Below are 14,694 nucleotides of genomic sequence, written 5' to 3'. Positions count from 1 at the left end.
CCTGCATTGTAGGGACCTGGAGAATAATGCAGGGGATGGGCATTGAGGTGGGCAAGCTGGCATGGACTGCAGGTGCCAGTTGCTGTGCTACAAACATGCCAGGAGCCAGCTGGATTTATTGAAAATCAGTGCCACGTGGCATTGATCCTTTGAGGTAGCATCTTGGCACATTGTTTTGTGCATCCTTTCCTAGCAACCAAGAGGATGAGAACGTGTTTTAGCATTTTGGCCAGGAATGAGGAAGACTTCTAACACGATTACAAACACTGCCTCCAGGAAAAGACTGAATTGTGTGGCCATGATGGATTGATCCTCAGTTTGGGTTATGGCCAAGTAGCTCTTCCCTGAGACGTTGTGCTGATAAGGGAGAAGGTCAGGCTGGTCTGAAGTTCTTTTTTTTCCTCTTCTTTGATACTTTAGCTGTTTGGTATTTTAGTTTTGTTTTTATCCTCGATTTTTGGACATCAGTTTATACTGCTGACTTCAAGGTTGTCCACCTGACTTTGGGTTGAATAAAACTTCTAACAGGCCACATACATTCACTTGGTGCCATTTTGCTGACAGCTGGGACAGGCATAATTAGCTTGTGAGATTAGACGACATGATATGTCCCTGCTCTTTACCACATTATTTGATCCTTTTTTTTTAATGTTTTACCATTTTAGACAGGTAATTTTCATTGGCTCGGTTTCTATAAGATGGACAGTATGGTGAATAGAGAGACCTGTATTATCCCCTTCCCCAAAAATTAGCATAAAAAAATATAAAAAGATAGACAGTGATAGGACTGGAGAAAATTCAGAGTAAATTAACTCAGCTCTATTCAAGCCTGGGCTAGCCAGATTGGATGCCCGTGTTTAATCTATTCGAAACTGTGAATAAAGCCAATAGGAAAACTAGATGGGAAAGGAAAAACGAGAGCTATTTGCGCAGATACGTGAAGGTGACTAGGCCTTATGACATTCTTTCCAGTTCTACGTCTACATTAAAACATATAACGATGAAGCACGACTTCCTTAAATTACCATTAATTTATTTGACATCCAAAGGAGAAAGACTGTTGTACTTGGTGTCCACTTAGATGCATGCATATGAGAGGGGCATCATGTCACACTAAACGACCATCACAGACAGTAATGACAACTGATGATGGGCATATGATGTCGTTGAAGTTGCCTTAGATAAAACTCAGACCTATATTGGTAATGAATGACAACCATTATAAAGACAGAAGTGAGGATTTACTTGGCACTAAAGACCTTTTTTTATTGCCTCTGCGTTTCTGGCTGTTGTTGGAAGTCAAGACAAATCATTTGAAGGGGAAAGTCTCCAGTAATATGCCTATGAAATGATCTTGAAGCAGATGTGACGCTTTAGCTGTCCACCACGCTGGGGAGTCACTCTCAGGAAGGTTGCATCTCTGCCTTTTAGCCATGGTGATAGAACTTGTTATAACTTGATTTGTTTGTTTTCCTTTTCATTATAGTGGACATCCCAGAAATACACGGGAGAGAGGGCTATGAAGACGAAATTGATGGTGAGTATTGCTATGATTTAGCAAATAATCATGAAATTCAAGTTCGGTTATAAAGACGTCAACAAAAATAATGCCCAGGGTATTGGAGAGCCAGAATTTAGAACTACCAGTCAGAAATATAAGTGAAAAGAATCCAGAGAGGAATGAAGAAACCATCAGTTGTTCTGTCAAGGTCAAATTTAGAGATTTAGAAAGTTTATTGAGTTCCCTCTGCCTAATCTGAAACAGGTCCCCTCCATTGGGCAACTTTTAACATTAAGGGACTTCAAACCTGGATAAACCCTTTAGAAGTAAAAGCCAGGCTCCTCAATACAAGTCACAGCTTGAACCAGTTGACCTCCTTTGAAAAAGGGCCTGAGTGAATGAGTGTAAATGTGAATACTCTCCCAGGCCTGCTGTGGTTTCCAGTTCCCTGGCTTGTAGGAGCCCTTGTCACATTATCCAAGACTCCAAGTTGGGGCTTACTGCAAAATTTAGGTTTCTTTTTTCACACTGCCCCATCTCATATTTTCATATTTATTCCAAGTTCTCTATTTTCCCACCTCAAATATGCATACTTCAAGAAGCTAAAGCAAGAGTCCTGACTGAAGGGCCACTGAGCCAACATGTAGATGTAATTTCTTCCCTCGACTCCGAGCAGCACAGGTCTCTCTGGGCTTCTCTGGCTGCCAGAGTTGATCTCCGAGAGAGATCACTAAAGTTCCCCTCAAAGAACAGCTTTTAGACCAAGATTGATGCATTTAAGAAGAGCAGTTTATAGAGCAGCTGCTTTTAACCTGACCTTAATCAAACACTTCAAGTGTAGTTATAGAAACAGAGTGACTAACCCAAACAGCACCTTGTTAACTGAGTACAGATGCTCCCTGGAAAACCTAGTCTAACACTCCTTTTATGGGCAAAGCAGTGCAACTGGCCTCCACAGACAGGCTGCAGTAGATCAAGCAGCAGAAGCACTGAGACAGTAGAGAACGCAAAGACTGAGGAGGCAGGACGCCTGATTTCTAGTCCTAGTGTCACTGCTTGCTAACTCTGGGACCTTGAGTGAGTACCTAGTTACCTAATTTCTTAAAACCTCCCTTTCTTCATCTATTTAAAAAATTATGTTATCACCTTGCTTTCTTTGCGGGATTACTAGGGAATGCCACAAAGGAGCTGTAGATGTGATCATACCTTGGTCACATTATAGAAATATATTAAGTTTCTAGGGCGGCCTAACAAAGTACCACAAACTGGGGGGCTTAAACAGTACAAAATGGTGTATTTTCTCACCATTCTGGAGGCTGGAAATCCAAGATCAAGATGTCAACAGGATTGGTTGCTTCTGAGGGCTGTGAGGGAAAAAATCTATTAAAAGCCTTTCTCCTTGGCTTGTAAATGGCCATCCTCACGTTCACGTGACATTTCCTCATCTGTGTCTGTCTCCAAATTTCTCCTTTTTATAAGAACACTAGTCACATTGAATGAGGGCTCACCCTAATTACCTCATTTTAACTTGATTACCTCCGTAAAGATCCTATCTCCAAATAAGGTCACATTCTGAGGTCCTGGGGATTAGGGCTTCAACATATGAATCTGGGGAGGGGACATAATTCAACCCAGTAGTAAGGTAAGATGGATGTCAAGTGAGGTCTGGTGGCTCATAAAAACATCTCCTGCTTGGATGGCAAGGAATGGTAAATTGCGAACCTCTTCTTGTGCAAATAGTCTCAGCTTGTCCTTTGATTTAACTTGAAAGCAGTTGAAAATGAGGGATGAGGAGGCAAAGAAAGAAAGGTGCCCAGGACACAGGCGACATTTCAGGTGCTCCAACGGCACCCTGAAGATTCTGTTATAATCTGAGTTTGCCTAACATGAGTCAGATTATTTAAGTTTCCAATACTCAAACTGTACGTACTATGTGCTGGACACTGAGCACTTTACAAATATTATTTCATTTAATCCTCCTGACAACCTAGTGAGGTAGATTTTATTAGTATCTCCGATTTACGGAGGAGAGAGCTGAGGCAAAGAGAGATTAAATCACTTACCCAAAGTTACACAGCTAGGATGTGGCAGGGCTGGGCTTTGAAACCAAGCAGTGTGAGTTCTGGCATCCTACTGCTTACCCCTCCCCCCCCACCTTCCTCCCCCCCACCCTGTATTCTGAAGAGCCTCTGAACTGGCCTGGGGAGGTTCAATTATTTCAAAGGGAAAGCAACAGTGTCTGCAGCCTCTGTGCTTTATGTCACAGATGAGTACGAGGTGGACTGGAGCAACGCTTCTTCCCCAACCTCAGGGGCCGGTGCCCCTTCAGCCGACAAGGAAAAGAGCTGGCTCTACACGCTGGATCCCATCCTTATCACCATCATCGCCATGAGCTCGCTGGGCGTCCTCCTGGGGGCCACGTGCGCGGGGCTGCTGCTCTACTGCACCTGTTCCTACTCGGGCCTGAGCTCCCGCAGCTGCACCACCCTGGAGAACTACAACTTCGAGCTCTACGACGGCCTCAAGCACAAGGTCAAGATGAACCACCAGAAGTGCTGCTCAGAGGCGTGACGGATTGCACCCCAATCACATCTGACATTTCATTCCAGCAAAAGAGGCTCGTGAAGATTACAATTTTTTTTCCTTTGGAAACTGAATGCCATAATCTCGATCCAACCAATCCAGAATACCGAAGGTGTGGACACGCTAGACAGGCGAGGTGAGAGGAGGGGCGATGCAGCCGCACTGGGGGAGTTACGACCCACCTAGCACCCCGGTGGCGGAGTCATTGCTGGGACGAAGACGGGAGCTCATCTCTTTGGGGTTAGAGTCCTATTTTGTTTGTGAGTTTGTTAGTATTTTATTTCTTTGGTCTGTGAGCAACTCAAGGAGGCAGAAAAGAATGACTTTTCCAGTAGAGAAGCAGAGCGGTGATCATTATTCTCAGCTTTCTCTTTCCAATCAACACTTGAAAAGCAAAGAGCCTTTTCAGACTTTAAATCTTTAGGAAAAAAATTTAAAAAAAAAAAAAAAAAGCTGTCCAGCATATCCTGTCCTCCGGTCCTCTCACGACTTACGGGATTTGCTGTGGTGTCCGTTCTGCCAGCCAACCCTACAAGCTGCCGTTTCCAGTCCTAGCATTTAAGTAGGATGTTGTTGCCTTTAAATTTTTTTATCCAGGGGAAAATTGCCATTTTAGGGTCAGCATGAACAGCTATTTCTTATATGTGATTTAAAACAAACCAGAAAGGAAACTTCACACGTCAAAACCCATAGAAGCACCTCCATGTTAGAAGTGGACAGGCCTTAACATGCTTTGTGAATAGGAGCCATTCAGACCAGAATTTGCGGCTGTGAGGCTGCCCTGGGGGGCCTCTGGGGGTGGTTTTGTTTTTCTCTTTTCCCTCCACCTTGTGCTTCTAAAACATATACATACACACACGTGCACACACATGCACACACACGCACATTTGTCCATTCTCTAAGCTCCAGGAAATAGCATCGTTTGATATTTTCAGAGATGGGGTGGGGAAACACAGGCCTTTAGTATGTTTTCTGTGTCAGTGAGATGTAACTGGTGAGCACTGCATGGAAAGGAGAACACTGGAGAGGGAAAAAGAAGTCCACCCCCTGTGATCAGGTGATGACAAAGGCTGAGCAGACTGTACAGAGATGTTTTGATGAATTAGTCTCTCTGATAGGCTAGTAAACATTGATTTCTCCTTGGGGTTACAGCCACCACCTCAACCTTTTAGGGAAGTCCGTCCCAGGAGGTATGCAAGTCTAACCTGACGACTGTAAGCACTGTGGGCCAAAATGCAAATAACACTGCTTCAACCCCAGAGAGAACTATGTTCACACACACACACACACACACACACACACATGCGCGCACGCGCGCCAATTTATGTGTTTTTATTAAGTGCCTTGAGGAACATGAAGAAAACAATGTACTTTCCCTCTATGTAGAAATCAGTGAATATCATACATGTTAAGGCATCCCTCCTTCCCTAACCCCAATGGCTCCAATCTCAGTCCCCTCACCTCACCGCTGATCCTATCAATGGAATGAGCCCTGCTACCCGAGTAGTAGTCGTAGCCCTAGATGACTCCCCACTACTCTAGAAGGGGAGGCATCAGGAATAGAGTGAAACTGTGTGAAGGGTAAGATTGTCCACGTCAAGATCCAAATCTGACTTTGTAGTGATGCCTAAGGATTGATTGCCTGTGTGCTGGAGATACGTTTGATACCCAGCCGGTGTGCCCAGCCTATTGCATATCAGTGGTAGACTGTCAGACCATTTTTGCTGCTATGGTCACCCACAATGTCATTTGTCTGATACCCAAGTAAAAGGGGAAGGGTGAATGGGACTGGCCGTCGGTTCCTTTAAATGTTAACTTATGGAAATGCTAGTTCAAACGGTAACGTCACAGTGTTTTGTATGCAGAGAGGGAGAGTTCATACCGACAGCTATTTATTCATATGCGTGTGTGTCTTTGCTGCCGTTGAGTTCTCTGTATCTACTGTGTATGTGAATGGTCACGTGGGACTCAGTGTTGTTGTGACTTTGACTTTGACCTAAGGCCCGAGTGTAACTGCTGATCTCGGCACTCGTTGGCACAGTGGTAGTTAGAGGTGAAAAGTAAAGCTGCCAAGTCCAAGGGCTTAGCTTTAGGCACCCCCTGAGCTGAGTGGATAGCAGAAGTAAGTTTTTAAGTAGTCCACCCTCTTCTTTGCCTCCCCATGTAGCTCAGTGTTCAGGAAGCTAGCACGTCCTAGGGATTTCCAGAAGTAGCCTGCAGCAGAAGAGAAGTTCAGAGGCATGCTCTGGGAGTCCTGGCCTGCTCACGCCCAGTGGGCCATTGTATAGTTCTCCAAAGACCAGCCTTGTCTCCGGCCTGCCGTTCACCTCTAAGTCGTATACAACTCAACCTGCATCCCTCTATATCCATATTCACCGTGGGCTGATTTGAAGCCCTAAGTGGATGGGCCCTGATTGCTGACCGAAAGTAGGCTACCCAGGGCTACGTGTAGATACCTCACCAACGCTGGAGGCTGGCCTGTTGTAAGACAGTGGGCCCGAGTATAACTTGGTCAGGGGCCACCCTGGTTCATTTGTTGTCTCTATCTGCAGGTAGGCTGGCTGGCCGTCTCTTTGATTCGTTCCCTTTGGGAAACCCAGCTCACAGTATTAATCTCCTTTTTTGCCTTGTACTGAATGACACATTACCTCCACGCTCTCCCGGACTAGACGGTTAACAGGGCCACAGAGTTGCTTTCTCTCTTAGGTGGGGATGAGGAGTTGACAGGGATGAGGGTCCAAGGAATGAGCATGAATGGCAAGAAAACAAGGGGAAAGTTAAACCGTCACCCAGAAGGTTAACTTTTCCAGGGTTTGCAGTTAAAGGTGTTCGACCATTCGCTGGCTGAGCCAGACCACGGGAACTTGAGAGCTTTTACTGTGATTCTTCGATGTAAAAAATAAACAAACAACAATGTCAAACTGTGTTTATATGATTTGTATAAAGCCTTTCTAAGATTACTATTTAAATAAACATTATACCAGAGATATTTTGCTGCATATTTTTTTATTGGAGACAAAGAGACTTGGGTTTGGGGTGACCAAATCATCCTAGTTTATCCAAGACTTTCCTAAAAGTCCCGTGTCCCGGCAATCCCTCAATCCCAGCCAAACCAGGATGGTTGGTCATTCTCTTGGGACAATGTTTCTCAATACTTTCATGTGGAGTCAGTAGGTTGATTGGCTGGCTGGCCTTTTATGAAATGAAAATCTGAGGGGGCTATGTAATGGGCTACCTGGCCAGGTGGGCTACTTTAGCTCAAAGACGTGCCTGGTAGATTTCTGAGGCTGATCCCTACAAACACACCCCCTCCCTAGATGTCTCCAATCCCCTGCAACTGGGACTCACTCCTGCTTCCTTCCTGCTCAAACATTTGCTTGTCAGTATCTCGGGTGATGTCAAGGTCTAGGGCCATGCTTCTCAAAGTGTGGTCCCGGACCAGCAGCATTAGCATCACTTGGGAACTTGTCAGAGGTATATATTCTTGGGCTCCATCCCAGATCTAAAACTCTGGGTGGAAAGCCTAGGCGTCTGTGCTTTAACAAGCCCTCCAGGGGTTCTTATGCACCTTGTGTAAGAGCCTCTGGTTTGGGAAACGGGAGGGGTAGCTTCACCTCACAAGGCGATTAGGGATCTTTTCACCTGTGGGGTGATTGGATTCAAAACAGGTAGACTTTGGCCAGGAAATGCTAAAGGATCTTGACACTCCAAGATAGGACAAGTTCCCAGGAGAGGTGGAGGGAACAGCTTTATTATGAACTCTTCCCCACCCTCCAGTGAGGCTCTGTTCTCCCCAGAAAGGAAATTTGGTTCAATCATTTACTCAGGAAGTGTTTTTGAGCACTTTCTGATTTTGGGAGGCTCTTGGTGCTTACAATCCAGTGATAGGGGACAGAAAACAAACAGCCAAGCATAGAGAATAAGGACTGGTTATGATCAATGCAATGAAGGCAGTTCTGATAGAAAATGACTAGATAATAAAGGCATAACGTTTGTGTTACTTGACTTCATATTTGCAAAACACAGCTATATATTACTGACGTTACAGGCTTTGGGTCAATTAGATTGACTAAAATGTATCTGTTTCATAGTGAACCACATTTATAATGAAACCAAATGAATCTGATATAATATAATATATCCCTTTAAAACTTTTATTTTTTTTTTTTTTTTAAGAATTACTACGTTCGGGCCAGCCGGGTGGCACAGTTGGTTAAGAGCATGAACTCTGAGCAACAGGGTCGCCGGTTCAATTCCCACATGGGCCAATGAGCTGCACCCAAGCTGAGCTGCCAATGGGCAGCCAGATGGCTCAGCTGGTGAGAGCATGTGCTCCTAACAACAAGGTTGCAGGTTCGACTCCTGCATGGGATGGTAGGCTGTGCCCCCCAGCAACTAAGATTGAACACAGCACCTTGAGCTGAGCAGCCAGCCGCTCAGCTGGTTATAGCACGTGCTCTTAAAAACAAGGTTGCTGGTTTGTCTCCCACATGGGATGGTGGGCTGCACTCCCCTGCAACTAGATTGAAAGAGGTGACTGAACTTGGAGCTGAGCTTGCGTCCTCCACAACTAAGATTAAAGAGAACAACTTGACTTGGAGTTGATGGGTCCTGGAAAAATGTTCTCCTCCCCCAATTCCCCAACACTGTTCCCTTCCCCAATTCCCCAATAAAATCTTAAAAAAAAAAAAAGAATGACTAGGGTCACTCCCTCTGAACAGTCAGTCAGGGAAGGCTCTGAAGAGGTGATATTGAAGCTAAAACCTGAAGAGATAAGGAGTCAGCTAAGCAAAGTGCCTAGGAAAAAAGCTTTCGACGTTAAAGGAACAGCATATAAAGATGCTGCTATGGGAAAGAGTTTGCTGTGTTTCTAGGGACACAAAGCAGTGTGATGAAAGCATGATTAGCAGGGGAAGGGTATCGAGAAGAGGCTGAAAGCCAGGTAAGATCCTTTAAGGCACCGTGAGGAGGTGCCTTCTAATCTGCATCACCCTGGCCTTCCTTAATTTACGGAAAGTACAGCTCCCCCACTCCCTGTCCTCATTTCTCACTGGCCAGTAAGGCCACCCCAGTCAAATTTCTGCTACTTCCCTCCCTGTCCCTCTATGATCTCTACAATACGTCTCTTGAGATGCCCGCTTCTACTGCATTACTGACCCAGCAACAATAACAGAGGTTAAAATGAAAAGCAAATTTCTACGTTTCTGTAGTTGAGTTTTTGGGTATTTTCAAAGCCTTAATAAACTAATAATATCTCCTGGTCTCTAGCCATCTAGTGTTTACATAAGTTAGTTTTTTTTTTTTCTTATCTGTATCCTTCTGGAAATGTTTATACAATCCTCAGGGGAGGCAGTGAAATGAAGTTGGAACAGGCCCATCCTTGAGGGAAACAGGACCCATCTGGATGCTGAGACGCCTTTGCCCCTGCAACGTTGGTGGTGGTAATGGAGCACGGGAGGGGAGTCTGAGGAAGAAATGGAAAGATGACTCTGTTCCAGTTCTCACAGGCTGCAGGCTTTAATCCGAGGCACAGCTAAACAAAACTCCTGGGGAAAATACTTCCCCTCGGGGATCGGGTGTGAGATGAGGGGTTGATGATCAGAATAGGAAATGCTACCTATGTGGGTCCTCAGAGCTTCCCTTCTGTCCACTCCCGGGCTTCACGGTAACGTCAACACCTGTTCCTGAAATCAGCAAAATGGGGAGGGTCCTGAGAAGCATAAGGACTGGGGCAGAGGTATCCTTGCCCCTGAATTCCCACCTCTCAGCATTCCCAAGCCTCGCAGGCTGCTCTCCACCCTCCAAGGCTGGTTCTTCTCATTTCTTCATTTTCTCGGTGACCCAGAGAGGAGCTCCTGGCAAAAGAAGATGCCTTCTCTGTTCTCCCTGAACACCAGGGTGAGAGACCACCGAGGGAGCCCTGAGCCAAGTCATTTCTGCAGCTCATCCAGAGAATGACACCTGCTTCCTCTTGTTTCCCTGCCAGACAACCCCATCAGACATCTGTGTGTGCAGGAACGCTGTTCGGGGGCTCTAAGAGAAAGGGACCCTTCTGCTGAGGACTCACGCCCCCCTGGCTGAGGTGGTCTGAGCCTTTCCCCAACCCTCCTCCTGCCTGGTGGCACCAGGTTAGCAGGACTCCTCTCTCCACAGAGGACCCAGCCTGAGCAGCCCACCCAGGACGCGGAGGCCTCACCTGAGGGCCAGCAGGCGCCTGTGCACACAGAGGTGCCCACAAAACCCTTCCTCAGCAGAGAAGTAAAGCCCTGGGCCAGGGACTTGGGGTGTGGAGCTTTGGGGTGCTCTGTTTTTGTGGTACCCCTCACCAAACCATCAGGCTTTGGCAGCTATGATCAGGCATGAATCGTCCTCTACCCTAACGTAAACAACCTCCCCTGGAAACGGGTACAGTTCTCCTTGCAAAGCGCGGGCTGCAGCCTCCCCAGCCCCTCCAGGCCTCTCAGAATCGTCTGCAGGGCCAGGTTGCCATGGTTTGGAGCACAGCTCTGCTAATAAATCTCCATCCTGAAGCCTTGACTGCCTCCACTGGGAACTGATGCTCAGCCGCCGGAGCGCCCGCTGGCTGCCCGCCGCGTGGCCAAGCCGCACGCCTAACCGCCCTGGCAGGGCCTTGACTCCAGGGCCGCGCAGGCAGCCTTTCTGGATTTGCTTTCTGTCTTCCCCGTTTTTCTCCCCTAACCCCTTGATCTCTCCTTGAGCAGTCACATTTCTGTTCCCAGCCAACTATTTTTCAATCCAACGAAAGTTCAAAGAAAACTTTAGAGGGTTTTGAAACCCACCAGTGCGCCTCTCCCCTTGAACGTGGACATGCTAAAGAGGGGGCACAGCACTGGTCCTAGAGCTTGGGAGACCAGCGTTCTCAGTTCTGCCTCTAGGTCTGTAACCTTTGGAAGGTCATGCACATCTTGGCTTTCCCATCTATAAAGTGGGCATTTGAGCTAAATGGATTTTGAGCCCCGAGCTCCGACAGCCCAGCAATCGAGTAGCTCTGTTGGGTTGTCTGAATCTGTGTTGTACAATGCAGTGAGGATAAAGCTCTGAAGATGCTCCCCGTACCTACGTATTCTCAATCTCCCTTCTACAGAGAAGCCTGGGAGCATATCTTTGGGCTTGATTCTATTGTGGAACTGGCCCAAATCCAAGCTCTCTCTCAGCAGAATTGCTCTTTTTCCCAGAGCCCTTCATTTAGAGCTACTTACATAGATACTGATGTGCTTACTTGTCTGTCTCCCACTAGCTCTTGAGGGAAGAATTTATGCATGCATGCATTCATATAATTAACATAGTTTATATCAAATGTCTACTACGTGCCTTGCTAGTTGCTAGGTAACAATGATAAGTATAACAGACATGGTCTTTGCCTTCAGGGAACTTACAATCGAGAGAGAGAGAGAGAGAGAGAGAGAGAGAGAGAGAGAGAGAGAGAGAGAGAGAGAGAGGNGAGAGAGAGAGAGATTGGTGAATCAAATAATCACACAAATTTGTCGTAACCATCATGGCAGGAGCTAAAAAGTGAAGTGTAGAGACCTGTGAGTGTGGGAGAGGATCAGGGAGGCTGCCGCTGAGCATCATATCCAGTGGGAGCTGAACTCTCAGGTGAGTCAGATGAGTGGGAAGGGCAGGGGTGAGGTGTGTCAGACAAAAGGGCCAGTGTGTACAAAGGTTGGAGGCAAAGGGAAATTGATTGGAGCAAGAGTGAGGGGTAAGGAGAATTGGGATCCCCCAATTCATACCTGGCACTTACTGGGCAAGCACAACAATTGTTCATTGAATGAATGAATGAATGAATGAATGAATGAGTGACTTGTATAAATTCCCCTTTCTGACAGGCATCAAGCTGCCCGATTTGTAGAGACTAAAAATATTTTACTTCTTCCTAATTGCTACCTGTGTTTTACTGTAGTGGACAATGTGGAGGTAAGTTTCCTAGAGTCTGAACTGAGAAATTAAGCCCACAAGTTCCAACATGGAAATGGGCATTATTTGTTTCTGTTTCAAATGACAATTTTATGATCAAAGACATATGATAATTTAGGTTAAATAAATTCATACTCAAATACTATTGAAATGTTGGAGGGTTGCCAGATTTAACAAATAAAAATATCCCATGTAGCCACTGAGGAAAATGTGTTAAACACAGAATTACCATTAATCCAGCAATTCCACTTCTAGGTACACAGACTCAAAAAAATTGAAAGCAAAAAAATCAAACAGATACTTGTGCATCAGTGCTCATAGCAGCATTATTCTCAACAGCCAAAAGGTGAAAATAAGCCAAATGTCCATCAACAGATGAATGAATAAACAATGTGGTATGTACATACAATGGAATAATATCCCACCTTAAAAGGAATGACATTCTGATACGTGTTACAACAGAGATGAACTTTGAAAGTACATATTATGCTAAGTGAACTAAACCAGGAACAAAAGGACACATATTATGTGATTCCACTAATGTGAGATACCTAGAATAGGCAAATTAAGAGACAGAAAGTAGATTAGAGGTTACCAAGGGCTGGAGGGAATAAGAACGGGGCGTTATTGTTTAATGGGTACAGAATTTGCAATGATCAAAAAGTTCTGGAAATGGGTACTGGTGATAGTTGCACAACATTGTGAATATACTTAACTCCACTGAATTATACACTTAAAAATGAGTAAAATGATAACTTTAATGTTATGTATATTTTGCCACAACAAGAAAAAAGCATCTTACCTTAAAAAAAAATGTCCCATGTAATACTTGGGACATACCTAAACTGAAAATATATGTAGTTTATCTGAAGTTTAAATTTAACCAGCTATCCTGTGTTTTATCTGGCGACCCTAAATGAAGGGTTTCCTCTTTATCATGGGCTTCCTAGAACCTTCCCAGGATTCAGGGACCATCCTTTCAAATCCAAAAGTCAGTGTTTGTGATCTGATAAGAAAATGCACAGGACAGAAAATCGGGGTGAGGGGGTGCCTGTCCTAATTGTAGACTCAGCCCTAGACAGAGACCATGGAGTGACTCCCTCAGCCCCCGCTCACTCCATCAGTAAAGAGGTAGAGATTAGAAGTCTTGGTTGGGTTTCCCATCTGTTGTTTAATCATCATGATCCATAAATGCAGTAAAAGCTGGTTGTAAACCCTTCTTACGATTGACCACGTGGCTAGAATTACAGTGCAGATGGTGACGCTCAAGCGTATGACTCAGACGATAGCCTCGTCCCCCGCCATCAATGCATCTTCACACCAGAGTTGGGAAGAACCCATGGGGTGCCCAGATGCCTAATTGTACCACCATTTGCACCCATGTCTTCTTGATGAAAGAAACTGCCTGCGCAGCTCATCGTGTAGCAAGAAACAACAGGTGCAAAAGGCAAAGGCCACTTTGGAACCGTTTAGACCAAAGAATATGGCTCAGTGTAACAGGAGCGCCCACAGACTTGGCACGCCTGTGCTAATCTCCCTGCATGATGGGCCTGGAATCAGACCACAGCCGCGGAGTCTATGGCCGCCGTTCTAGGTGGTCCCACCTACTCCTTCTCTCAACCGAGACGAAAGGCTGCTGGGGAGGGCATTGCATGAAGAGATGGGTCGTGTCCAATTCATTTTTACTAGGTGCTGACAAGTCACTGCGAAAGTCTGGAAATGAGTAGCACAGCAAAAACACACAGGTCACAATGCACTGGTGAATGATTACCAGAGGAGAAATTCATTATAGGCTGCTCTCAGCTCCCATCACGTAAGGAAGTGTTACATTAACAAGATGGAAGGTCCCTGCGATCCCCTCCCCAACACAGCCCCCACTGCCACCGCCTGCCACCCCACTATTTCAATTTGTGTTGCATGGTGGGAGCAGAGCCCAAAGGCGGGGAAGTTAATTCAGCTATACTAATCAAAAAAAAAAAAAAAAAAGGTCACAGTGGCAGCCAGCGCCAATTGAAACAGATTCAACCTGCACGCTACATGAAATTCTTTCTGCCCAGCCCACACCAGCTATGGCCACTGCAGCCTGGCACCTATCTATGGCATTAAAACAGGGTGAGTCTTTTTCAGCTGTTTATGTAATTTGTTATCCATCTTGGATGCATGTGTTTCCCTGTAGATGTGTTTTCCCCTCGCCCCTGTTGGCCCCCATGTTAACCTTGGGTTTCTAACCTTTCCTGTCATAGACAAAGACATAGAACCCAGGAGGTACCAGCATAGAACTTGTGCTGGAGACTGTGGAATGACCAAGACGAATAAGACACACTGGATTTGGAGCCGCTCTGGGCCACCAAGTTCTGCGGGGATCGGAACAGCACGTCTCATTGTGTGGTGGCCAAGAGAATATTACAGATCAAGTGGCCTTCAGGTCCTTGCTAGTCAGTGCCACACGCAGTCATTGTCTTATTCCTATTTCTAATCTCTCTTCTCCAATTACCACGTCCCACATTAAAGGTCCTCAGGCCACAAATGGAAGATCAGCAGACAGTGAACACCACGCAGACTGATGGGTCAATAGTTCCTCCTTAATGGGATTTCTGCTCCTTCAAGCTGCCATTCGCATGCAGAGGGGTTAGCCAGCCGAATCTGCTTTTAAAGTCAAACGCTCAGCCAGG

General features: G+C 45.8%; 1 protein-coding gene across 2 annotated transcripts in view; it reads left to right on the top strand.

Annotated features, from left to right (window-relative positions):
• Nucleotides 1-7,073, top strand: part of NRP2 (neuropilin 2) — a 116,438-nt gene extending 109,365 nt beyond the window's left edge. For both annotated transcript variants that reach the window (XM_019652950.1, XM_019652949.1), the window contains exons 16-17: nucleotides 1,487-1,537; nucleotides 3,768-7,073. In XM_019652950.1, the coding sequence (XP_019508495.1) occupies nucleotides 1,487-1,537; nucleotides 3,768-4,072 (356 nt within the window). In that variant the 3' untranslated portion in view covers nucleotides 4,073-7,073. The remainder of the gene's footprint in view (nucleotides 1-1,486; nucleotides 1,538-3,767) is intronic.
• Nucleotides 7,074-14,694: the final 7,621 nt, after the last annotated feature.

This window comes from Hipposideros armiger, unplaced genomic scaffold (genome assembly GCF_001890085.2).
Source record: "Hipposideros armiger isolate ML-2016 unplaced genomic scaffold, ASM189008v1 scaffold_190, whole genome shotgun sequence".
Taxonomy (NCBI): Eukaryota; Metazoa; Chordata; class Mammalia; order Chiroptera; family Hipposideridae; genus Hipposideros; species Hipposideros armiger.
This window is presented reverse-complemented; position numbering and strand designations above follow the sequence as displayed.